Source organism: Thamnophis sirtalis, unplaced genomic scaffold (genome assembly GCF_051295495.1).
Source record: "Thamnophis sirtalis isolate CommonGarterSnake01/CBP01778 unplaced genomic scaffold, rThaSir2_p1.2 scaffold_4, whole genome shotgun sequence".
NCBI classification, from domain to species: domain Eukaryota; kingdom Metazoa; phylum Chordata; class Lepidosauria; order Squamata; family Natricidae; genus Thamnophis; species Thamnophis sirtalis.
The window spans coordinates 9,971,706-9,999,681 of NW_028261384.1; the positions used below are offsets into that span (position 1 = coordinate 9,971,706).

At 41.5% G+C, this 27,976-nt stretch overlaps 1 protein-coding gene across 3 annotated transcripts in view; it reads left to right on the top strand.

Moving 5' to 3' along the window:
• The first annotated feature begins 12,503 nt into the window (after window positions 1-12,503).
• Window positions 12,504-27,976, top strand: part of ACTR3B (actin related protein 3B) — a 43,447-nt gene continuing 27,974 nt past the window's right edge. For 2 of the 3 annotated variants that reach the window (XM_014076038.2, XM_014076039.2), the window contains exons 1-3: window positions 12,504-12,647; window positions 24,436-24,491; window positions 25,478-25,602. In XM_014076038.2, the coding sequence (XP_013931513.2) occupies window positions 12,604-12,647; window positions 24,436-24,491; window positions 25,478-25,602 (225 nt within the window). In that variant the 5' untranslated portion in view covers window positions 12,504-12,603. Of the gene's footprint in view, window positions 12,648-24,435; window positions 24,492-24,548; window positions 25,603-27,976 lie in introns of those variants that run through there. The other variant, XM_014076040.2, reaches the window with a different exon arrangement.

Below are 27,976 nucleotides of genomic sequence, written 5' to 3' on the forward strand. Positions count from 1 at the left end.
TGATCAAATTCAGGCACTTGGCAAATGTAATTGTGACAATAGTGGTGTCCTGGGAATCACTTGATCACCATTCGCTAATTTCCTAGTCAGCTCCCAATAAGCAAAGCCAATGGGGCAAGCCAGATTCACTTAGCTACTATATGATTCACTTAACAGAGCTAAAAAGGTCATAAAAGTAGGCTCAACTCATTTAACACCTGCCTTACAGTTGTACCTTGGTACTCAACTGCTTTGAAGCTCATCAAATTTGATACTCAACACATTTTGACATGAAAAATGTTGTTCGCTACCAGGGGTGGGTTTCTCGCCCCGTTCCAACCGGTTCGGTTGGGACGGGGCCGGCGGCGTCCTCGTGCACACGCGCGGTGCACACATGCGTACTAGCGTCTGTGCGATGCTCCAGCTGCTCCTGGAGGATCGCGCAGGTGCTGTATGCGTCCTGCGCATGCATGGAAGCGCAGAACTCGTCAAAACCGGGTAAGGAGCGCGGGCGGGCAGGTGCGCCGTTCCCGGAAGTTAGTTACTTCCGGGTTTGCCGACCAACCGGTTCGCAGGGACCGCCGCGAACCAGTTGAAACCCACCCCTGTTCGCTACTCATCATTTGTTTGGTGCTCAATGCATAAGCTAGAACGTGTCAATATCAGCTGCCCTGTGACTCACTACAGTAATCCTTATGGAAAAATTTTGTTTGGTACTCATCGTTTTAGGTACTCATCATGTCTCCCAGAACAATGATGAGTACTGAAGTACCACTGCGATGGATCTTCTGGTCTAAATTGTGTTTGCAAGTTGAGGACTACTTGTATTACAATGTGCTGAATGTGAGCTTCTCTCACCACTCAAAAGTTTCGGCTCCTCTGAAATCCAGAGTGTGGATTGCAGGAAGTTAAAACCCACCCCACTGCTAGAAAACTGAAATATCCTGGGAAATATTAAGAAGGCAGAATATTATATTTCTCTGGTTGTGAAAAGGGAGAAACATGTTTTTTTTAAGACAGAGTAGCTCCCTGCAGTTTTCTGCCTCCCCTTTTCTCAATGAGCCATTAAAGCCTGAGCTAGTCTACTTTACATAATAAAGTTAGGATCAGCCTTCCACATAAACTCACCACACGGCATCTGGAAACTCAATCAAACTTGGGACTCAAAACACAGCCTAGAGAGTTGCCCTTGCATGAACCAATCAGAATACATTTCTTACACAGGAACAGGAAACAGAGAGGTGGGGCCAAACAGAGAGTATAAAGCCAGGAACATCCAGCCCTTCTTTCTCTCATTCTTCTTCACTCAAAATCTGGAAGCATGTGATCACCTTTTCCCCCAGGACCTAAAATCCCATGGTCCTGTCCACCATTAAAACCGTCTTTCCAAGCAGCTTCCATGTTTCCAGTGTTGTTTTTCCCCCCACCTCGAACTGAACCCATTTCAGGACATTTCTTCCAACAGGAAGTATTGAGGATGTATCCAGTTGTGCTCATGCAATATCTCTGTTGGGCCAGCTGTAGTGGTTACCAGTAAACTTTCTAGTATAGGCCTACAACACCTGTAGAAAAGGGGCGGGGCCTTGAACATGCAGTCACAGCTGACATCCTGACTTTTCCATCCCTTCCCTGCAAACTCTAAATTTCAGTGGTCCATATTAGTCCTCTCTAATCCTTCCTATCACCCATCTCCTCCCACCTATGGCTGTAGAACTGTAACTGTTGCTTGCATCCTTACAATTTATATTGATATGGATTGTTTCCTGATTGCTTATTTGTGCCCTATGCCTATCATTAAGTGCTGCACCTTATGATTCTTGATGAATGTATCTTTGCCTTTTTATGTACACTGAGAGCATATTGCCCCAAAGACAAATTCCTTGTGTGTCCAATCACACTTGGCCAATAAATAATTCTATTCTATTCTAATCTATTCTAAAACAGGGGTCATCAACCTTTCGGACCTCAGGGACAACTAAATTCATAATTTTAAATCCTGCAGACCACTAATATGAATTTTTCAAAAAGTTAATAGTATTTAGTGCAATATAAAAATGCAAATAATTTTTCTGGGGACCACCAGAACTTTCTTGCAGACCACCAGTGGTCCAGGGACCACTGGCTGGTGATCGCTGTTCTAAAATACTGCCAATCTATACCACCATCACCATAATGTAATATACCACCATGCTTTGCAAAATTTGAAAAAGATCACTGCAATTGTGCCAAGAGCTGATAATTTATCTCGTGTCACATTTCTGCTTTCAGAGTCAGAAGCAACCATGTATTTTAGGAGCCAGCAACGAGCTGTATTTATATGTGAAGCTGACTCCTAGGTTTAATTAAGCATGATTTCCCAATTAGGCTTTATTTTCGGTGTTTGCCTGACCCTTTGCAACAGCATCTAATCACATGTCTGGGTTTGCCTGGTGCAGTGATCCATTAAGTAACCCTTCTTATTTGTGTAAACCCAGACGCAACTGTCAGGTTAAAAATCTTAACCAAAACCCTTTGTTTGAAAACTGAGTGGTTCATATATCAGGCAGAGGCAATAAAAGACAAAGATATGACAACAGATCAATTGTCAGCAGAAGCAGCTACAGGGCTGAAGGGCAAGGAAGGGGTCAATGATGAAACGTGCATTGAGATACATGTCAATACGACCAACCCTATAATTTATATATTTGTGTCTGACATCAGCAAGGCTGTTAAAAAAGTCGAAATAATGGTTATAACTATGAGGTCAAAGCTCTGTCTTTTTAAACATGCATTATGTGCATAAAAAGATAGTGCTTTGATTGCACAATTGTGGATGTCATTTTGAAACCTTCTCCAGATACCTCTGAAGATGGGCTGCAAATCCAAAAGGTTTTGTGATGTTTGCCTTGTGATGCTACAATAAACATTTTCTTTCTTTCTTTCTTTCTTTCTTTCTTTCTTTCTTTCTTTCTTTCTTTCTTTCTTTTTCTTTCTTTCTGTCTCTTTCTTTCTCTTTCTTTCCTTTCCTTCTTTCTTTCCTTTCTTTTTCTTTCTTTTTTCTGCTTTTTTTCCTTCTTCCTTTCTTTTTCTTTCCTTCCTTCTTTCTCTTTCCTTCTTTCTTGTTTCTCTTTATTTCTTTCCTTCCTTTTTTCTCTCCCTTCCTGTTTTCTTTTTCTGCTTTCTTTCTTTCCTTTTTCTTTCCTTCTTCCTTCCTTTCCTTTTTTTCTCTTTCTTTCCTTCCTTCTTTTTCTTTCTTTTCTCCCTCCCTCTCTCTTTCTATCTGTACTGTACAGTACATACAGTATGTCAATAATCAGTAGAACCCTATATATAGCATTGCAGTTCTTCAGAATAATTCAGAGGTAGTACTCCATAGAAGGCTGATCAAGAGACTCAGAATAAACCTTTCTTAGCTTGGGAGCTGTAAAGTGGACAGAAGTACTTTAAAACTTGCAAGGTTCTATTCATTTAGCTTCACAATAAATTACAACTATCTAGCACATCTGGACATGTTTCTTGTCTGCTCTACCCTGTAAAGCTGGCATGGTATCACTTAAAGCAGAATGCTTTAGCCTGGCTATGGCTAATAGGCATTAAAATGTGCAGGTAAAATTTGACTTGTAGGAAGTTAAAACCCACCCCTCTCCTAGAAAAATAAAATATCCTGGGAAATATCGAAAAGGCAGAATATTATATTCCCCTGGATCAAAAATGGAGAAACGTGTTTTGAGGCAGGAAACAGACTCACACTTAATAGCCCTCACCTTTGTCAATGGGCCAGCCTTTTCTACGTAACAAAAGTAGGATTAGCCTGCAACAGAAACTCACCACATGGCATCTGGGAACTCAACCAAGCTTGGGACTCAAAAGACACACAACCTACAAAGTTAGCTAAGACCCCCACCCCCACCCCCGGGAGTCTCACAACCAATCAGAATACGTTTCTTATACAGGAACAGGAAACAGAGAGGTGGGGCCGAATAGAGCGTATAAAAAACTCAGGAACTCTCAACAAGCCCTTTCTTTTTTCTTTCTCTTCTTCACCCAACATCTGCAAGCATGTGATTCCCCCTTTTCTGTTCAGGAGCTCAAGCCATGTGATCCTGTCCACCATTAAAACCATCATTCCAAGCAGCCTCCATGTTCCCAGTGTCTTTTTCCCCATTTGGAAACTGAACCCTTCCAACAGACATAAACTGTTTGTTTAGTGACAGTTACAACAGCACTGGGGAAAAAAAAGTAGATTACGACCCTTTTTTACCCTTAGAATCATTGTGGCATCCCTATGGCCACACGATCAAGGATTTTAGCCCTTGGCAACTGGAATATATTTAGGATGGTTACGGCGACATTGGTGTCCTGCTTTCTCCGTTGGTAACTTTCCGAGCCAACTTCCAATAAGTAAGCTCAATGGGGGGGAAGCCAAATTCACTTAATCACCACATAATTCACTTAACAACCACAAGGATTCGCTTAACCATTAGGACAAAAAGATCATAAAATAGGGGAAAGCTCACTTAAATAACTGCCTTGATTAGCAGTCGAAAGTTGCGGCTCAGTTGTGGCTGCCCAATTTGAGGATTACCCGTATTCTGTGATCCAAAATTCATTCAATACTTAGAGTATTGCAAGGGAAGAAACAAAAGGTGATGTTAGTTAGTTTCAGCACTTCTCTGTCTTCGAAAACAAGCTCTTAGTGGACTGTGGTAGTTAAAAAAGAAGATGTGCGCCAGATCAATACCTTTCCCTCTGTCAAAATAGAGCCAGCCTCACATTTATTATCTGCTGTATGGGACGGAAAATCAATTGCGCCAGGTCAAAGAGTCTTTTGTCTCGGCCTCTCAGGGCCTCTCCTGCCAAATATGTGTTTTTGTAACAAGTGCTACCAACTACAGTGCTTGAGAAATATGCTGCTTCGGCAAACTGATTCACCCGAGTTGCTCTCGATAAAAAAAACAACCCAACAACAACCCAGAAAATACCGAGGTGTTATATGCTTAAAAGCTGAGGTGGGGAGAGGAAACCCCGCTACTGGCCTAGTTTTCGTTGGGTTGCAACATCTGATCCGCATGATGGCAAGCGCCATCTTGACCTGGAGGCCTGGAGTATCCTTACCATCTGGTTAGATGCCTTCATGTTCTGAGCTTTAACACACTGCACTTCAGACATTGTTGTTGTTGTTAGTTGCGAAGTTGTGTCTGACCCATCGCAACCCCCATGGATAATGTTCCTCCAGGCCTTCTTGTCCTCTACCATCCTCTGGAGTCCATTGAAACTCATGTTCTAGTGCTTAAGTGACTCCATCCAGTCACTTCATTCTCTGTCATCCCTTTTTTCCCCGCTCTCAATCATTCCCAGCATGAGGCTCTTCTCCAGGGAGTCCTTCCTTCTCATTAGGTGGCCAAAGTATTTGAGTTTCCTCTTCAGGATCTGGCCTTCTAAAGAGCAGTCAGGGTTGATCTCCTCTAGGACTGACCGGTTGGATCTCCTTGCAGTCCAAGGGACTCAATGCAGGAGTCTTCTCCTGCACCATAGTTCAAAGGCCTCCATTCTTCGGCGCTCAGCCTTCCTTATGGTCCAACTTCCACAGCCATCCATTGCAAGTGGGAAAACCATCGCCTTGACTACATGCACTTTGGTTGGCAGGGTGATGTCTCTGCTTTTTAGCATGCTGTCTAGATTTGCCATAACTTTCCTCCCCAGGAGCAAGCGTCTTTTAATTTCTTGGCTTCAGTCCCCATCTGCAGTTATCTTGGAGCCCAGGGAAATAAAATCTGTCACTACCTCCATTTCCTCCCCATCTATTTGCCAGGAATTTGCCAGGCCGGATGCCAAGATCTTAGTTTTCTTAATGTTGAGTTTCAAGCCAACTTTTGCACTCTCCTTCTTCACCCACACCGAGAGGCTCTTTAGTTCCTCTTCATTTTCTGCCATTAGAAAATGCCATCATCTGCTTCAGACATAAGATAACCTTTCCACTGGGTCAGAAGTACGTGGGGCCTTTCCCCGTTACAAAAGTCATAAACCCAGTTGGTAGCAGAGGACAGTTTCGATCCATCGACCTCTTCGCCAGTTGAAACTTGACATTAAACCACACTTTGAAGTTGACACCGGCTGTATTTAGACAACATAGTTTGGATCACAAACACCACTTTTAAGCCAACTGATTAGCTGGTTTATGACTTGGTGCGCCATTACAATCTGGAAAATTGAACTAATTGAGTAAACAATATGAATAAATCATAGGAACGCAGGTGGTCCTTGAATTATGCCTGGAATTACTGTTGTATGTCGTGCTGGTTGTTAAATGAGTCACTATACAACCATGCCAAATGCAGGCTGGTGGCTAAGCACCCGAAATGCAATCATGTGATCTAGTCTGACACCCCCACCCCCCCAGTATTACGGGTGTGGAATACTTACTTACTAGGGTAAATTAAGTAAATAAGTAAGTAAATCCTTACTAGCGTTTTATAAAGCTGTACTAATTCTTCACGTGATATTGATTTTATGCCTCTATTTATACAACCCAGGATTGCGTTAGATTTTTTGGCTGCTGCTGCACACTGCTAGCTCATATTCAAGTGATCATCCACTAGGATTTCAAGGTCCCTATCACAGTTACTGTTTTTGAGCCAAGTCTCCCAAATCTGTACTTATATCTTTCATTTTTTCCTGCCTAAAGGTAAAACTTTGCTTTTCTCTACATTAACATTCATTTTGTTAGATCATAGGGCCCATTGTTAAAGTTTGTCAATATCTTTTTGGATCCTGAGCTTGTCTTCAGGGGTGCTGGCTATTCCTGCCAGTTTAGTGTCATCTGCAAATTTGGTGGGTTTAGGTTCAGACTTTCCACTCTCAAATATGGATGACCCAAACTCACATTATACGTAATCCTCAACTTACAAGTATTAGTTTAGTGAACATTTTGAAGTTACAAGAGCACTGGAAAAAGCGGTTTAAGACTGGTTCTCACACTTACAACTGCTGCAACTTTCCAATGGCTACCTGCTGAAAATTTGGACGCTTGACCACTGGCAAGGGTTTTATGTGGGTTGCAGTGTTCTGGCGTCATGTGACCACTATTGGTAAACCTTCCCAGCTAGCTTCCAATGAATAAAGTCAATGGCAGAAGCCAGATTTTCTTAATGACTGCACATTTCACTTTCACATTTAACAACTGCAGTGATTCGCTTAACAATTGTAGCCAGAAAGATTGTAAAATGGGGAAAAACTCAGTTAACAAGTGCCTTACTTAGCAACAGAAATTTTGGGCCCATTTGTGATAATCATTCAAGCACTTCTTGTATTGAATCAAACAGATATGTACAGAAGAAGAATGTTTTGATTTCCAGTTAAAAATATTGTCTTTCTACTTATAACGCTGAGCTTGTCGATCAGAAAGGTCGGCAGTTCGGCGGTTTGAATCTCCAGCGACGCGTAACAGAGTGAGCTCCCATTACTTGTCCCAGCTTCTGCCAACCTAGCAGTTCAAAAGCATGTTAAAATGCAAGTAGCAAAATAGGAACTACCTTTGGTGGGAAGGTAACAGCATTCCGTGCGCCTTCAGCGTTTACTCATGCCAGCCACACGACCAGAGAGTCGGCTTCGGATAGCGCTGGCTCTTTGGCTTTGAAACGGAAATAAGCACCGCCCCCTGGAGTTGGGAATGACTAGCACTTATGTGCGAGGGAAACCTTTGCCTTACTTATAATTTACCACGTATCACATGGTAAAATGTTCTCTCCAATATTCAACAGACTTTTTGATGGTTGTTTTGGACTGTGGCCTGAGTCCATTTGCAAATGGTTTTGTGCTTGATGTAAAACGAATGCTACTCCAGAATTCTTTTTGCAATCAATTATTTAAGCCTTATGAATATTAATGCAAAACAAGGGAGGGAGGGTGAGAAACAGAGAGACATCGTGGCCAAAGATTTCAGCAGGACCTGGTCAAAAAGTGAAGATGGAAGTTGCAATGGTTTAATCAAAGTTCTGTCTGGTTTTCATGCGCGTTTTTTTATCCACACGCTGCACACATTCCTGATTGTAGCATATGAATTGCTGGGATCAAATACTAACTTTCTATTTTGAAAAGTTCTACATAAATTACAGCCAAGAAAACTACAAGGATATGTCCAGGAATCAAACATCCCTCTATGGATAGTCCTTGACTTATGACAACAATTGGGACCACAATTCCATTACTCAACAAGACTAATCAAGTTAAGTTGCGTCCAATTTTAGATCTTTTTAAAATTGTTACGCAAATCACTGCAGTTGTTAATTGAATCATGCAGTCGCTAAGCGAATCGCCCTTCCCCCATTGGCTTTGCTTGTTGAAAGTCAGCTGGGAAGGTCACAAATGTTGATCACATGACCCCGCATGCAACCTTCGTAAATAAAACACATGTGGGTTGTGAAGCATAGGAATTATGATCATGTGGCCATGGGATGTAACAGATGTAAATACCAGTTGTAAATCACTTTTTTAATATTGTTATAACTTTGGTCACTAAATGAAAGGTTGTAAGTCGAGGACTCTCTGAACCTAGCTTGCTTTAAAGGACAGGTCTGAGAAGATAAATTGACTTGTGTAATCAGTTACTCTAGTTCTGCTTGCCTTCTTACAACAAATCATATTTAGCCGCTATATTAATTATGGCAAATGTTCTTTTTAAAGATCATCTTTGTTTATTCAACTTGTGGCCCAGTTTATCCATTTGGCAGATTTCTCGGTAGTTAAGCTGAAAGCGAAGAAGTAGGGCATATAGGTAGTCCTTGACTTATGACAAGTGATACCAGAATTTCCATTGTAAGTTGTTATAAATTGCATTCATACCCTTTTTATGACTATTATTGCCATGGCCGTTAAGGGAACCCCAGCTTTCATTAAGGACACTGTGACCAGTTGCAAATGCAAGCCAGTTGGTAATTGACAACTGGCTTTCATTGACAACCAGTGGCTGTATCCTGAGGTCATTTGCTTAATGATAGCGATAACCGCCTTAGCAGCCATTGCAATAAAAGTCAAATTGGAATCGTATGACAACGGGGGTGGTGGCAATTGCCTTAAGTGCAAAGACAAGTCGTTAAGTGTGAGGACTGGACTTTTTCAGCCCTATGGTAATCTCAAAGGGTCATAAAATAAATGGTTGTGAACTGAGGACTAACTATCTATGGTTCCACCACAAAACCGCGTTCGACTAAAGCGCGCTCGACGAAACCGCGTAGCTGACGTCATCACAGGGCGACAACAGCGCGGAGACAGAAGCACGCTGTAAACGCTAAACCTAAAATTAACCACTAAACCTAAACCTAGGTTCCACCACAAAACCGCGGTAGACAAAAGCGCGGTCGACGAAAGCGCGTATGTGACGTCATCACAGCGCGACGAAAAAGATCGAAAAATGGAAAAATAAAGCGAAAACCTTACCCTAACCCCCCCAAACCTAACCCTAAACCTAACCCTTAACCTAACCCTAAACCTAACCCTTAACCTAACGAAAAACCTAACACTAACCCTTAACCTAACGCTAAACGTAACCCTAACGCTCTAACCCTAACCCTAACCCTTAACCTAACCCTAACCCTAACCCTTACCTTTATGTGAATCGGCTTGCTGTAATTTAATTTTTATTTCAATTTTTCAATCTTTTTCGTCGCGCTGTGATGACGTCACATACGCGATTTCGTCGACCGCGCTTTTGTGGAATGCGGTTTTGACGGGTCACGCTAAACCTAACCCCCCTAAACCTAAACCTAATCCTTAACCTGGACTTATAGAAAAAGATGAGCACAGGCCTGTGGCTTCCCTAAGATGACATCATATCTGTTTGATAAAGGAGGAATCGGTTTCATTTCATCCAGAGAAGTCCAATATTCTGCAAACGATGGAGCAGAACTACTTAAAACCTCTGTTGTTAGTGACGTCGTGAGTGTGCCCTTCCAGTTTTCTCCGAGGCAACATGGAAACACGTAATTTCCCATTTCCTCTGGCCTGTTTTTTCAATTTTAATCATAATATTTACAGATGCTGACTGTGGTAAATATTCTTTCTGTAAACTTCTTCAGTGGACCACATATTTCTCTCTCATCTTCTCTGCGTTTTAACATTTATCAAATGGAGGCATAAATCAACAGAGATATTACTCATTTTCAGAGGGATCGGTTGGGAGGTTTTGACATATTGACACAAAGATCTATCACACACACATACACACACACACACACACACACACAGAGCTCTTCTCAAATTCAGATCTTAGCCCCAATATTATGAAAATAAGAATTGGGTGGATCCAAAATGGCCACAAATTATTGCATGACTGAAGTCACAAAGTGTGTGATGGGATCTAGACTTCATTCACCCCTCAGAAAAGGGCCCTGCCTTTTCCACAACAATCTGGCCTTTTGTCATTGCCAAGATATAATTTCAATGATATGTATATGATCCAGCTGTTTTCCTGTATCTTAAAAAGCTCAGCCTGCAAAGTATGGAGCAGATAAAAGCAAGGTTGGGGTACTGGATTAGCTGTTCTTTGTTTTACCAGTAAGGGCTGTTTCAAAAGAAAAACTGGGTCTCATTTCAGTATTTCATCTTAGCTCTGCATCTATATAGTATTTTCTCCACAAATCTTCTTATATAGCCACTCTTTGGTATTCCCCGTCTTTTGCAATATGGGAAGACTAGATCCAATGAAATTCCATTTCTATGACATGTTCATCTCTGTGTGGGAAACTCCCACCTCTCAGCAAAGTGATTCATTTCCAACTTAGCAGGCCTCCAGATTTCTATGCTGATTTTCCACTTCCAAAGAGAACACCTATGACCATGATGGCAAACCTATGGCATGCGTGCCAGAGTTGGCCCCAGTTCAGTTCTGCTGCGCATGCGCACGCACCTCCCACCAGTCAGCTAGTCTTTGGGTCTATGCCATGTATGTGCAGGAGGCAGGGCCAGTGTGTGTGTGGGGGGAAGAGCGTGCTCGCATGCACCGGGGGGAAGGGGATGCGGAAGGGTGGGGGCATGCACGCATGCACAGGAGCGGGACACATGCAGGGCGGCATATGCGAGGGGAAAGCTGCATGTGCATTGCATTTTGGAAGTTTGGCCATGCGCTTTGGGTACTCGGTCGGGAAAAGGTTAGCCATCACTGACCCATGACATTAAATTCCTAATGTGGTTCTGAAAGTATTTTGGAATCTGGAATCTGAACTACAATATAGGTAGTCCTCAACTTACAACAGTTCATTTAGTGACTGTTCAAAATTACAATGGCATTGAAAAATGTGACTTATGACCGTTTTTCAGTTATGACCTTCGCAATTTGAACCACTGACCATGTGATGAAAATTGAGATGCTTGACAAAACTGATTCATATTTATGACCCATATGGTTCACTTAACACTTGTGGGAGGAAAGGTCATAAAAATGGGGCAAAACTCATTTAACGAATACCTCATTTAAGGACAGAAATTTTGGGCTCAACTGTGGTTGTAAGTTGAGGATTAACTGCATTTAACAGCTTGCATTGCGATTTCATTTTTTCAATATTAATTTATTAAACACTTCACTCAAGGAAATGCTAAACAATATATAAAAGCAATGCAACAACAATAAGCCATTAAGTTCCTTTTTGGTAACCTCAGAAATAAGTCCCTGCGATTTTTTGGCCACAATTTTTGGGGGATTGTTTCCCCTTGTCTTTTGCCTAGGACAAAGAGAAAGTGACTCACTTGACAACATGGTGAATTTAGAGTCTCCTGGTTTCTGCCTGATGCCTTTAACGGCACACCAAACTGACCTTTTCCAATAATAAAATGCACCAAGGATTCTTGATGAATGTATTTTTTTCTTTTTTTTATGTACACTGAGAGCATCTGCACCAGAGACAAATTCCTCACACTTGGCCAATGAAGAATTCTCTTCTCTTTCATTCCATTCTTCTGTTCTTTTCTATTCTGTTCTATTCTTCTCTTCCACTCCATTCTTCTGTTCTATTCTATTCTTCTGTTCTTCTTTTCCACTCCATTCTTCTGTTCTATTCTATTCTTCTGTTCTTCTTTTCCACTCCATTCTTCTATTCTACTCTTCTCTTCCATTCCATTCTTCTCTTCCATTCCATTTTTCTGTTCTATTCAGTTCTTCTATTCTGTTGTTTTATTCTATTTTTCTCTTCCATTCCATTCTTCTGCTCTATTTTATTCTTCTCTTCCATTCCATTCTTCTGTTGTGTTCTATTCTTCTGTTCTGTTCTAGTCTGTTCTATTCTATTCTATACAGCACATTGCTAAGGTTAGGGCAATATTATAAGATATATTTGACAATCTTGAAATCAGCAGGAGTCGAGTCCTTTTTGGCAAGCTGTAAGACGAGCCGCCAAGGGCTTTCAGAGGCGCCCAGCTGTTTCTCCCCCCCCCAACTCGGGCTTCCTCACCCTGGGAAGCGGCTGGGTAACCACCACCCAGCGGTGCCACCTCCCAAGATGGCCGCCGGGGCAGCCTTGGCACGCCGCACACGTGGGCACCGGGGTTGGGCGCAAGCGCGCGGCGCTGCCCGGTTGCTCGTAGCTGCGGCGGCGGGGATCCCCGGGAATCGGTTCGGGAACTGGCTTCCCCTCCTGCCAGATCCCAGCGCCGAGCATGGCGAGCCGCCTGCCGCCCTGCGTCGTAGACAGCGGCACCGGGTGAGTGAGCACTGCGGAATCGAGGGCAAAGCCGATGAAGCCGCGGGCTGCGTCTCCTCCTCCTCCTCCTCGCGCAGAACTAGCGGCTTGGCTAGGCAGGGCTGCCCTGGTAGGGTCGGGCGAGTCTCAGCGTCTCCTCCCATCTCAGCATCGGAGCAGGTGCCGGTTCGGCCCTCTCCCTGCTACACACCATCTCCGCCCCCTTTTTCCTCCGCCAGTACTAGCGCCTTGGCTCTGCGCTGCTGCTTGAAGGAGAGACGTGGCGGCTCTCTCCTTGATCTAAAGGCAGGGAGGGACGCCCTTTCTGCTGCTCCCAGCTCTTCTCTGGACCCAAACTATGCCACCACCATCACCGTCTCATCCTGTCGCTGTGCTAAGAGGGGTGGGGGGCGTTGTGCCAAATGGAGCAGCCCCCTCTTTACACGGAGGTCTGCAGTGCGTGCTTTGCTTCTACTGAGCTGGCTTTCCCTTTCAACCCTAAACTAGTTGTGGGGCTCCCTCCTGCTTCTAACAATTCCATGGTGCAAATATTAAGGTTCTACATTTAGGCAAGAAAAATGAAATGCACAGGTACAGTATAGGTGGTAACTTGCTCAATAGTAGTAACTGTGAAAAGGATCTTGGAGTCCTAGCGGACAACTATTTAAATAGGAGCCAGCCTGTGCAGCAGCTGCCAAAAAAGCCAACACAGTTCTAGACTACATAAACAGAGGGATAGAATCAGGATCACATGAAGTGTTAATACCACTTTATAATGCCTTGGTAAGGCCACACTTGGAATACTGCATCCAGTTTTGGCCACAATTGAACCTGATGTAGAAAAGATGTGGAGACTCTAGAAAGAGTGCAGAGAAGAGCAACAAAGATGATTAGGGGACTTGAGAGTAAAGCATACAAAGAACGGTTGCAGGAACTGGGTATGTCTAGTTTAATGAAAAGAAGGACTAGGGGAGACATGATAGCAGTGTTCCAATATCTCAAGGGTTGCCACAAAGAAGAGGGAGTCAAATTATTATCCAAAGCACCTGAGGGCAGGACAAGAAGCAATGGGTGGAAACTAATCAAGGAGAGAAGCACCTAGAACTGAGAAGCAATTTCCTGACAGTTAGAACAATTAATCAGTGGAACAACTTGCCTTTAGAAGTTCTGAATGCCCTAACACTAGAAAATTTTAAGAAGATGCTGGATAACCATTTGTCTGAAGTGGTGTAGGGTTTCCTGCCTAAGCAGAGGGTTGGACTAGAAGACCTCCAATTCTGTTATTCTATTCTCTGCCCTCACATTCCTGTCTTTTCATGCCTCCTCTAAGGAGAACCTTTTTCTGGTACTTTTGCATTCCCCTAGTGCTGGATCCACCCCCTCCCCAGCAGTCTCACTTGTGTTGTTTTTTTAAAAAACTTTAGGAATAATTAGCTGTAGGCCCCAGAGATTAGTGAGGATTGCACCCCTCTTGAGTCACTTCTCCCTGCCTTCCAGCCTGAGACCCAATAATTGCCTCTCCTTTACACCTCCTTGCAAAGACCCCAAGAGGCAAATAGCTGCGTGCCTTCCTCTTCTAAAAAAAGCAAACAAATTTCAAACTATCAGAAGTCTGCCCAGGGTAGCATCAGCCATCCATCCTTGATTATAGAAATTATAGAAAAAAACAGCTACGCATCTTAATTTCTTGCTCTGTTTCTCCCATCCTTTGCCAGTTTTGTTATTGTCTCTAAATATACACAATGGACTTCTCTCTTGTTTCTCAGCTTTCTGCCACACTTTCTTGGAAGTGTTAAAAAAAAAATCAGCTTTTATTTTATAACTCCACTAGCTGATAACCTGGTATGTCCCTGGCATTTATTTATGCTAATCCTGTATTAGACAGGAAAAAGAATGAATTATATCTATAGTGTCAGGTCAAAGTAATGCTGGAACACACACACACACACACACACACGAATCCAAAATGCACACAATCGCTGTCAAAAGTACTGTGATTTGACATTATAGATATAATTCATTCCTTTTTATTTCAGCAGCCCATGCGTTCCAGAGTTATGATGGAACACTCACACACAGACACACACTCCTCTTTCTAGCCTGGGTGCCTTAACCACTGGACCAAATTGGCTGTCCTCAACTTACAGCTGTAATCGGGATCAGAATTTCTATTGCTAAGTAAATTGTTAAGTCGTTTCTGAATTTAGGACCTTTTTGTCATGATTGTTAAGCAAATCACTATAAGTGTGAGAACCAGTGGTAAATCACTTTACTTGACTTCTTTTTTTTTAGATCAAAGTTTTATCTTTATTGAACAAATCTTACACCATTAATCAAACAGCGTGTCATCTGAGTACAATGTTTGTGTCATCATATTTAACATTTACTATCATTTTAAATATATTTTTAAACTTTCCATTTACCTTTTCATTTCAATTACATTTCAATTCAACTTCTCCCCTATAAATCTGTTTTCCTTCCCAATTTATTTAATTTTGTATCTCTTTTTGTCTATATTCATTTTCTATCCAGTAATAGAACCTCCCTGATATATTATAATACTCCGATTCTTCCTTCCCTTTAATTGCCAATGTTAATCTATTCATTTCTGCACAACTCAATATTTTCTTAATTACCTTTACTTGACGTCAAACAACACTCCTTACTAGCACTGATGATGTTACCTAGTTAGGGTAATGAAACGTCTGCAAGAAAACAAGGGAAGTCATAAAAACCAAATTAAGAGTCACGGACATAAGGATGGCTGTGTACCATTCCTTTAGAGACCATTCAGAGTCACTGAATAATTTTGAATGACTCATGACCAGTTCTCACACTTATGACCGTTGCAGCAGTCCCACAATCAAAATGTGTGTGCTTCACAACCTGCATGAATTTGTAACGGTTGCAAGTCCTAGGATCCCGGGGCTGTCATTTGCAACCGTCCTAGAGAACTTCTGATAAGCAACTTCAGTTGAGGAACACAGATTTCCTTTATGACTGCCTGATTCACTTAAACAACTGTGGTGATTTGCTCGAAACTATGGCAAAACTTCATAAAATGGGGCACAACTCACTTAACAACCGGTTTGCTTAGTAATGGAAATTTTCAGCTCATTTGTAGTTGTAAATGGAGGACTCCCTACAAGCCAATCAGATATATAACCTTGTATATGAACGATCTTTGTTAATATGGAAATGAAATAAAGTACAGGTAAAGGTTCACTTCGCACATCTGTGCTAGTCGTTCCTGACTCTTGGGGGCGGTGCTCATCTCCTTTTCAAAGCTGAAGAGCCAGTGCTGTCCGAAGACGTCTCCATGGTCATGCGGCCAGCATGACCAAACACCGAAGGCGCATGGAATGCTGTTACCTTCCCACCAAAGGTGGTTCCTATTTTTCTACTTGCATTCTTACGTTTTTTTTTTTTTTGAACTGCTAGGTTGGCAGAAGCTGGGAAAAGTAACAGGAGCTCCCTCCATTATGCGGCGCTAGGGATTCGAACTGCCAAACTGCCGACCTTTCTGATTGACAAGCTCGGCGTGTTAGCCACTGAGCCACTGGGTCCTTTAGTGAAATAGATAAAGGCTGTATCTAATAATCAGTTAACCAAATAACAATGGTTGCGTCATTCTGTGTCCCTGATGTGTTGTAGGGATGTTAAACGATGCTAATAAATCTTGTGTGTCTGTATTATGCAATCCAAAATTGTTTTGGTAATTGATAGATCCTTTGTTCATTAAGTGCTTGTCTTCCTCCTAAACTCCATAGCATGACAGGTATAGTTTTATTTTGATTTTTTTTTCATTTTAATTTTTTTTTTACCCTGCCTTTATTTTTTTATAAATAACTCAAGCCATTGACATACTTAATACTCCTTCTATTTCCCCCCACAACAGCAACCCTGTAAGGTAGGCTGGTTGAAAGCCATCCGGTTTTTGTGACTAAAGTGGAACTAAAACTCCCAGTCTCCTGAGAATTGGCCTAAAGTCACCCAGTCAGCTTTCATGCCTACGGCAGTATTAAAACTCACCATTTCCTGATAATTGGCTCAAAGTCACCCAGCTGGCTTTCATATCTAAGGTGGTACTAAAACTCACAGTCACCTGGTGAAATCACCCAGGAGGACTAGAATTCTTAAGACTCCTGGTTTCAGGCCTGATGGTTTAACAACTAGACCAGTGATGGTTAATCTTTTTGTTGCGTGCTGAAAGTGTGAGCACGCACACGATAGCGCACACGTACATTTCCATACCCATAATGCATTGCATGCACGACCACCCCCCGCACACCCCTGTGCATGCATATGTGACCTCCCCCTGCGCCCCGTTTTGGGCCTAGCAGGCCTCCCTGAAGCCTCATAGGACCAAAAATGGACCGCAGCAGTGTGTGCACTGCACCCCCCCGCTCCATGTGCATGTGCACTCCCCCCTGCACAGGCGCACATGTTGCCCTCATGTGCCCTGCCCCCACACAGACGCAGCAGAGACCTGAAAATCAGCTCGCTGGCGGGAAGCATGTGCACATATGCAGTAAAGCTGAGCTGGGGGCGACAGCTCGCGTGCGCTCAGAGAGGGCTCCGCTTGCCGCCTGTGGTGCGCGTGCCGTAAGTTCACCATCACAGCATTAGACCAAACTGGCTCTCTTCTTACTGCATTTTAGGTAGACTTATTAATAGCTACATAACACAACGCTAGCTGCTAGCCGTTTCAATTCTCCTGTTAGTTTCTACCAATCCTTTCCTGCAGTTCTACAGATCAGCTTACACATTCACCCTAAAGTCAGGAGGCATAGTGATCTATTTAAAACTTCCTAGAGGGCATTCCTCTGATGTTATTCTGTCTGTCTAAGGTGGCATTGCATATATTAACTAAGGCCTGATTTTAAAATCCCATATTTAATTACAGTTACATGAGCAATCTGATCATCTTCCAGGCTTTTTCACTTTTGGTGTAGAGTTTGCAATTGAATCAATACTGCTAAATATACATCTCTATTTCAGAAGAAGGTCTCTATGAACTTGCTAGACTTCTGAGAAACCTGCTGAGGATTGTCCTGTAAATCGATACAGCCTCTCAGAAATTATTTCGAGCGCAGGATCAAAGCCCTGTATACCATGTCAGATAATGACATTAATTCTAGAGAGGTAGTGACACATTAGAGATTGATTTCATTTCACGTGCCAAAACATCTCTCAACATTGCAGGCAAAGCAGCCGTAACCAAGATGTGTAGAGTAGAACCTGAGGAGAGAGATTTAAAGAAAGATTTGCACCAGGCTCGAAAAAGTCCATTTTTAGGCATTCTCTTCTATTTTTGGCATGCTTCCCTTGGTTAAGACAAATGGTGAGGCTGTGAATCTGCGTTGTAAACTATAAACATTTGCAAGGTAATAGGTTGGTGAGGATTGCATAATAAAAGGTAAAAGTAAAGGTTCCCCTTGCACATATATCCTAGTCATTCCTGACTCTAGGGGGGCGGTGCTCATCTCCGTTTCAAAGCTGAAGAGCCAGCGCTGTCCGAAGATGTCTCCATGGTCATGTGGCTGCCATGACTAAATGCCGAAGGAGCAAGGAACGCTGTTACCTTCCCACCAAAGGTGGTCCCTATTTTTCTACTTGCATTTTTACATGCTTTCGAACTGCTAGGTTGGCAGAAGCTGGGACAAGTAACGGGAGCTCACTCCCTTATGCGGCGTTAGGGATTTGAACCGCCAAACTGCCTACCTTTCTGATTGCAACCATGTCCCTTTATTATTAATATTAATAGCAATAGCAATAGCAGTAGACTTATATACCGCTTCATAGGGCTTTCAGGCCTCTCTAAGCGGTTTACAGAGAGTCAGCATATTGCCCCCAACAATCTGGGTCCTCATTTTACCCACCTCGGAAGGATGGAAGGCTGAGTCAACCCTGAGCCGGTGGGATTTGAACCGCTGAACTGCTGATCTAGCAGTAGCCTGCAGTGCTGCATTTAACAACTGCGCCACCTAATAATATTATTAATAATATTTATCTATTATTATTGTATAATAGAGTGATTTAAGATCTACCATTTTGATGGGGAAATGTGAGAGTCATAATATTTTTACTTACTTAATTTCTTAATTTGATTTTAACGTCATCTTTATTACTTCATAAGTAACTCTAGGAAGTGAATTTACTTTATACTCTTTCCTTTTCCCATTTTCCCCCACTACAACAACGTTGTGAAGTGGCTTGGATCTCAGGGAAAGGGACTAACTCAAAATCACCCAGTTGGTTTTCATGTCTAAGGCAGGACTTGAACTCACCGTCTCCTGGTAATTGGCCCAAAGTCACCCAACCAGCTTTCATGCCAAAAGTGGGACCAGAACTCACAGTATCTTGATTTCAACCCTAACCAAACTGGCACTTTTCTTATAAGTGAAGTCCCCTTTTTCAGTTGAGTTTTAATTCTGATCGCCTTATGGCTGCAACCATTCATGCGGATTTCCTAACAACAATATGGAAATGTTTCTGTTGTTGCTTTTTTCTTTGACTTCACAGTCTAGTCAACAGATGAGATGCCCCAGAGATTTCTAGCCCTGTTTGCTTTCCTGAGCCAGACACCTGCTCCGCTATCTCTTTCATTGCCTATTGAAGAACAAGTATTTGTGTGAAGGCTTACGAATTGATGTCCTGGTTTTGCCAGCCTGAATTATTATTATTATTTATTTTAACCATGTTTATTTAATTGTAAGCCTGGATTAATACTACCTCGTGGGGAAGACTGAATCCTATACAGTACATCCTGTTCAGTTGCAAGGGCAAATTCTCTGCTGGGACTCAAAATGGGAAAAAAAAAAAACCAGAGTACTAGTAAATCAAAGCATAACTAAATAGCGTTGATTATTTTTGAGAAAAGAACTACAGTTCTGCGATTGAGAACTTCGACCTAAACTAGACATAGATGGAAAGATGGAGGGCTGTTTCATATGATTTTCTTTTTAAATTTTTCTTTTATTTTTTCATTTTCATAACATATAATCACATGTATACTATTACATAGCCAATATCATATTGTATTATTAAATGTTTACATCAATTCATCTTACCATCAGCTCCCAAAAACAATTATTGGCTTTTCTGCTCTCCATACACCATATTTGTACCTTATCCATCACTTTCTTCTCCCTCTCTCCTCCCCCTCGCTACCTCCTTTCTTCCCTCTGTCATCTTTCCTTTCTCTATTTCCCCTTCCTCCCTCCTTCTCCTCTCTCCCCTTTTCACTCCTCCTTTCTCTCCTCCTCTTCCCCCCCTTGCCCTCTCTCCTATCCTTCTCTTCTTCCCTTACCACTCTCCTCTATTTCCCTCTTAACATATGATCTTCTTAAGAACCTCCCAGGCATGCCAGTTCTCAAAAGCATGGGAGAGGACCCATCTTGTTAAGTCCACAGTTCTTAAGTGACTCAAGACTAATTACTTCCATAGCTTTGAATGAAGCCAAAGCATTAATCTGTTAAAATCAGTATATAGCAATTATTAATCATAAGATAAAAGAAGGACCAGGAACACAATAGCAATAGCAATAGCAGTTAGACTTGTATACCGCTTCATAGGGCTTTCAGCCCTCTCTAAGCGGTTTACAGAGTCAGCATATTGCCCCCAACAATCCGGGTCCTCATTTTACCCACCTCGGAAGGATGGAAGGCTGAGTCAACCTTGAGCTGGTGAGATTTGAACAGCCGAACTGCTGAATTGCAGTCAGCTGAAGTAGCCTGCAGTGCTGCACTCTAACCATTGCGCCACCTCCAGCTCACAATGGCTAGATACCATCAAATCTGACACCAGCCAGAACGTAGAACAACTCAAAGAAACAGGGCAATTCGCAATTCAGGGTCATAGGAAAATACAAGTATAAAGGTTAAAAAATGGTACAAGTGTATTCATTATTGGGAAGTAAAACATTAAACAGAAAATTATTTTTAAGTAAATATTAAGTCGGGATGCCTGGAATGCCACCCCGAAAGCCCATCAGAGAAAGTAACAAGCAAGGGCAACAATAGAAAGGAGGGAGGATGAGGAGGGAAAGGAAGAAAGGGCAAGGCAGAGGAAGTAAGGGAGGGGAAGCAAGAGTAGAAGAGGGTAAGAAGGAGAAGAAGAGAGGAGTGGGGGAGAGAGAGGGGAAGAAGAAAAGAGGAAGGAGAGGAGTATTTATAAGAATGTATACACTGCGCCGAGGTGGTGCAGTGGTTAGGGTGCAGTACTGCAGGCTACTTCAGCTGACTGTTATCTGCAGTTCAGCGGTTGAAATCTCACCGGCTCAAAGTTGACTCAGCCTTCCATCCTTCCGAGGTGGGTGAAATGAGGACCCAGACTGTGGGGGCGATATGCTGACTCTGTAAACCGCTTAGAGAGGGCTGAAAGCCCTATGAAGCGGTATATAAGTCTAACTCCTATTGCTATTGCTATTGCTATACTTGTGACTGTACTTGAAAGGAAACAACAAAAAATATTTGTGTTATATTTGTGCTGATAAATAAATAAAGGGCACAAATCAGCACAAATATAACACAAATATAACAAAGGCAACAGTAAAAATATTGGGTTTCTGTCATGATGGACTCTCTTGTGACGAGCCGATTGACAGATAATGGAAGCAGTTAGCTTCCTCCCATAATTGGGGCATACTAGGGGTTGTGATATATATATATATATATATATATGTATGTATGTATGTATGTATGTATGTATGTATGTATGTATGTATGTATGTATATATATATATATATATATATATATATATATATATATATATATATATATATATATATATATATATATATATATATATATATATATATATATATATATATATATATATATATATATATATATATATATATATATATATATATATATATATATAAAGTCACAACCCATGGGAGGAAGGTCACACTTCCACTCTCTGTCCTTCGGCTCGTCACAAGAGACCATTCAGACAGAAACCCAATATTTTTTACTGTTGCCTTTTTGTTACATTTGTTATATTTGTGCTGATAAATAAATAAAGGGAGACTAGTATAGATCTATTTCAAGCTATTTAGCTCTCATCAGCTAGCCATCCCCTTGCTGGGAATCGAACCTGTGCTCTATTGCCTCTTAGGCAGATGTGTTAACCATTGAGCTACAGAGCTCGACTCTGACTTTAAATATATACCTTTCACCTTGGCCTGGCTGATAAGGAGTATTATATAAATATATATAATATATATAATATATAATATATAATATATAATATATAATATATAATATATAATATATAATATATAATATATAAGATATAAGATATAAGATATAAGATATAAGATATAAGATATAAGATATAAGATATAAATATATATATATATATATATATATATATATATATATATATATATATATATATATATATATATATATATATATATATATATATATATATATATATATATGTAGGTCTCTAGTTGTTCGGGTTTTCTCCCGCGTAGAATTGGATATGTCTTTGCGACGTTTCGACGAAGTCACATTCGTCATCTTCAGGCTGCTGCTGACTACTTCAGGTTTGGTGTTTCCAGGAGTTTTCCTGGAAACACCAAACCTGAAGTAGTCAGCAGCAGCCTGAAGATGACGAATGTGACTTCGTCGAAACGTCGCAAAGACATATCCAATTCTACGCGGGAGAAAACCCGAACAACTAGAGACCTACATAGTAACACCCGCGAAAACCTCAGAAAACATATATATATATATATATATATATATATATATATATGTATGTATGTATGTATGTATGTATGTATGTATGTATGTATGTATGTATGTATGTATGTACGTACGTACGTATGTATGTAGGTCTCTAGTTGTTCGGGTTTTCTCCCGCGTAGAATTGGAGATGTCTTGGCGACGTTTCGACGAAGTCACATTCGTCATCTTCAGGCTGCTGCTGACTACTTCAGGTTTGGTGTTTCCAGGAGTAGTGGATACATACATACATATATATATATATTCACCAAGGGTCGGACACCACTACGTAGATAACACCACCACCATCATCATCTAGAATTAAATATTACCTAATAATTACTGTTTGGGCTTTCTCGAAGTCCTATCGTTTTGGAGCTCACTGACCATGAGAAATCTCTGCAAATATAAGCAATGGAAAAACTGGACATGCAGTTGTGATCTTTAGCCCTGAGCTTAGAGGATGGTACGATCAATAAGTGTGTGGAAAGCTGATTGCTCAGCATTAAAGCAAGGCCTAGAAAAGTTGATAATCAGTAAAACACATGGAATGCATCATATGTGTTTCTTTTCTTTTTTTTTTAACTCATGCTTCCCTTCAACTTCAGTCGTTGAAGCAGTTTAGTTTCCAGGTTATTCTTAGGGTCTATTACAACATTCTAGCATGTTTTGATCTACAGTTTTGGATTTTTATCTGATTTTTATTACATTATCACTAACTTAAGGTTGCAAAAATATCCAGCACCCCTTCTCTTATGTTCCGCACAAGGACCAGCCTGTGAAGTGAGCTGGGCTGGGGGAGGGACTGTGCAAAGTTACCCAACCAACTTTCATGTCCAAGCAAGGACTAGAACTCAAGTCTCCTGATTTCTAGGCCAGTACCTTAATCACCACATCAATCATCATTTATATGAAGACCTACTTTTTTTGCCATTTTAAAAAAAATTTCTATTCTCTTACATACCATTTTAAGTATACATTCACATAATTGTTATTCTTCTTTACATTTGTCATTCTTATACATTTGTTGTTTAATAGGTTATAATATACAGTTTGGGTTGCTTTGTTTACCATCCCTTCTGCCAGTTGTAACACCACATTATTTTCCCTTTCTTTTCTCCCTCCCTCCCTTTTCTATCTCCTTCCTTCTTCCTCTCCTTCCCCTTTCTTTTCCCCTTACCTCTCCCTTACTCCTACTCTTCCTCTTCCCCTTCTCCTTCTCCTTCATTCCCTTCCACCCTCCTCTCCTTACCGCTTTCTTCTCCCCCCCCCCATTTCCTCTCATTTTCTCCTCCTCTCTCCCTTTCCTTTTCTGTTGTTATAGGTGTCTCTTTCAAATCTCAGTTTGTTTTCTTAGGATGGTATTTTTGCAAACCCAAATATAATTTAGTATCATTTCTTACGCAGAATTACTGAGGCCAGGAATAAAGGAGTTTTCAAATTTCTATGGGGGGGAAGGCCAAGAGATTGCTTACCTCTGAACTGAACTGAAATCCATCCTCAGAAGATGCTGATTAGTATTCTGGAACCATACTTCCAGACACTGGAATGATGACATTCCATTTATCATTACCAAATTTCTTACAAACACACTTTAAAGCATAGGTGTCCAACCTTGGAAGCTTTAAGCTTCAATTTCCATGCTGGCTGGGAACTTCTGGGAGTTGAAGTCCACATACCTTAAAATTTTCCCAGGTTGGATACCCCTGCTTTCAAGGTTTCAGCAATGGTGATGGCGAAATAAGATTTCTTTATGGCCATCACTGTGGCAGACTAATTTTGAAAATGGATTATTGTATACATTTGCATTTGTTCTAAGTCTTCTACTGTTTATGCTGCCTTTCTCCAGGGCAGGCATAGAAACCCAGCAATTTGGATGAAGAGATGTATTTGTGCTTTACAAAACATGATGCATTTACCTGCGTGAAATCCTTGGTCACAATAAACCTTTATTTGATTCAGAAAAAGCTGGCCGAACATGATGCATTTATTTGCAAGCCAATTTAGCTAAACCTGACGTGGCTAAACCACGCTGAGTCTCTAATTATCTGCTTTCTTCTTATTCTAGGTACACAAAACTGGGCTACGCTGGAAATACTGAACCACAATTTATTATCCCATCATGTAAGTAGAGGGTGTTTTCATAATACGTGCTCCTCAGTGGAGAGAGACAGGCATTTGGCTTCTCTACTGTTTAGTGAGTTTTTCTTGGGGGTTGAGGGTGGGATGTGTGGGCTCTTTCTTCTGTGAAGTAGTATTTACTACATTAGTGTCCTTGGCTAGTATGTAGATGGAGAGACAAAGGTCTCCTTGCCAAGACTGGCCCTCATTAAGCCACTTTCCGGTTGCTATGGCAAATCCTCTTTCCTTCCTATCTCTATTATGTGCGCTGCCACAGATCTGCCTTGACGAACAAGTGACTTCCTTCTGACACCATGGATACAGCTTTTCACTTGGGGTACCCTTTGAGCAGCTTGTATTCTGAATTGAAGATGCCATCTGCATGTGGGACTAAGCACCTCTCTAACGGCAAATATTTACCGTATTTATCAGAGTATAAGATGCGCTGGAGTATAAGATGCACCAAGGTTTTGAAGAGGCAAATTAAAAAAAAAAAAGTTTTTGCATTCTGCAGTCCTCCCAAAAACGGCCCCGTTTTTCGCGAAAACGGCCTTTTTTTTTAAAAGGCATGAATAGCCTTTAGGAGGCTTGTAGAGTGCTCCTGGGGTGACCCCCCCCCCCAAGAGCAAACGGCCCGTTTTCTGTCAAAAAAATTGCATGCATAGCCTTTAGGAGGCTTAGAATGCTCCTGGGGGCTAGGAGAGGGGGGGAAATTGAGCAAAAAACGGCCTGTTTTTCACTCATTTCTGCCCTTCCCAGTCCCCAGAAGCACTCTGAAAGCTTCCTACAGACTCTGCACAGCAATTTGGTGAAGGGGGCGGGGTTTCAGGAGGCCAAAAATGCTGCATTCGGTGTATAAGACGCACCCAGATTTTCAGCCTCTTTTTTGAGGGAAAAAGGTGCGTCTTATACTCCGAAAAATGCAGTAATTGTTCTCCCAAAGCGAGCGCACCAAACGTGTATTTGCTTTCCAACTCTTTCACATTTAGGCATTGCAATAAGAGAATCGGCCAAAGTAGGTGACCAGGCGCAGAGGAGACTGGTCCAAGGCGTGGATGATCTAGACTTTTTCATTGGAGATGAAGCTCTCGTCAAACCCACCTATGCTACAAAGGTAAAGTTGGAGCGAATAATGGGAGTGTCGGGCACAAAGAATCGGGACCATACATCGACTTTCGCTTCGGAAGATGTATTGCTCAAAACTATACACAAGAATCTCGCCAATTAAAGTTCAGTACTAAATTGTCAGCAGTTAAGAGTCCACAGAATTCAAGAAGGGTTGGACTTAAGACTGTTTCCGGGAATGTAATGGCTCTAAGCCAGTGTTTCTGGGAGTTGAAGTCCACAGGACTTAAAGTCGCCAAGGTTGAGAAACACTGCTCTAAGCTAATTCAAGGGTGAAATCCTCCCGCTTTGGCTGAACCGGTAAGGATGATTGTCGTTGGTTCTGCGAACCGATAGTTAAAAAAAAAATCTTCCAAGGATTGCACAGCTCAGGTTTGGGCCTTCCCAATCGTGGGAAGCTTTCCCTCCGCTTTTTAAAGCATTTTTTTTCCTGCCAGTTCGGGCGAATAGGCAGGGAAAAAATGCTTTAAAAAGGCAAAGAATAGAGCTTCCAAAAATCACGCAGCTCACAGTTGATCCACGTGATCATTGGAAGCTTCCCCTCCCCTTTTTAAAGCATTTTTTCCCTGCCTATTCATCCAAACTGGCAGGAAAAAAGTGCTTTAAAAAGTGTGTGTGTGTGTGTGTGGGAGGGAAATGGCCACGCCCACCCAGTCACATGACATCCCCCCCACGCCCCACACTACTGATGGGTAAAAAAATTAAATTTCACCACTGGCTTAACTCCACACACCCCTCCACGCCACTTCTGTCTGCTTTTCTCATATATTGAGCTCTCAAAGGATTGGATCAGCAGGCGGTTTCTTTTCATCCACAGAAAGGATTCAAATAAATCAATATGGCAGACGTCCCGCACGTGATTGTAGCCCTGTTCCTTTTTGCAGGAAGTCCACGACTTATAACCAGTCAGTGACCATTTGACTTGCCTGAAAAAAGGGTACTTGCAACCTGGATTTGAAGTGCCAATGTACAATCCCCTTCCCAGGATCATGTAACTGCATTTTTTGGATACTTATCAGCCTGCCTGCACTTAGGGCTGATTGCAGAGTTACATAGTCTCATGACCTCAATTTATGACACTTTTGCCAGTTAAAAAAAAATAAAAATCATAGCAAAAAATGGGTTCACTTAACGACTGCAGTGTTTTTTTTACAACCTCTGTTACTCTCTTAATGACCCACTGTAAAAAGGATTGTAAAATTGGGTCTGGTCACATGATGACCTGCTTAACGAGGTTCCACCACAAAACCGCGGACGACAAAATCACGCTCGACGAAAGCGCGTATGTGACATCATCACAGCGCGACGAAAACATCGCGCTGTGATTGATAAATGTAAAAATAAAGCGAAAACCTTACCCTAACCCCCCCAAACCTAACCCTAAACCTAACCCTTAACCTAACCCTAAATCTAACCCTAAACCTAACCCTTAACCTAATGCTAAACCTAACCCTAACCCTTAACCTAACGCTAAACGTAACCCTAACGCTCTAAACCTAACCCTAACCCTTAACCTAACCCTAACCCTAACCCTTAACCTAACCCTTACCTTTATGTGAATCGGCTTGCTTTAATTTTATTTTTATTTCAATTTTTAATTTTTTTCGTCGTGCTGTGATGACGTCAAATGCGCGCTTTTGGCGAGCGCGCTTTTGTGGACCGCGGTTTTGACGGGTCACGGCTTAACGATTGTCAGACTTAGGACTGAATCGCAGGCTTAATTACAGTTGTAAGGTAGTACCTGCAAGTAAGCCCTCCAAATCATATTGAAGTGCCCTCTATGTTGATTGTTTCGGTCTTCCTCTGCATATGTTCCTTTTACCCCTAAAGTCTTTGGCACATTCTGGGTCCTTAATCTTTCTATGCCACAGAACCCTTTTAGACTGTTGAAAGCTACGTATTGCTTCTCAGAAAAGTGTATTTCAAGGCTTGCCATAAAATATATAGATATAGATTACATTAGAGAGGAAAGCATTGATGCTCAAATACAATTATCCAAATATTGAAGAATAATTCAGCTCATTTTAGAGAGTAATATCGATGTTAACAAACTTTTTTGTTTTTTAAAAAAGTTTTTTATTAGATAAACATTAAAAACATTGGACATAGTACGACATTTCTGGCCTAAACATTTCCATATAGTGATTAGATCATACAGCAATTACATTTATATCCATTCCATAGGTGTATGTAGTCAGTCAGATTACCTGTCTGTTCATCCTTTCTTTTATATAATTACTAATCATACAAATACATATCCAATTTCTACATATCACACATTCTTAATACCCGTATTTTCCAATTCTTAACTTGTCTATATGTTTTTCTGTCTCGGCCTTTTTCCCTCATTTCTAACCATCCGT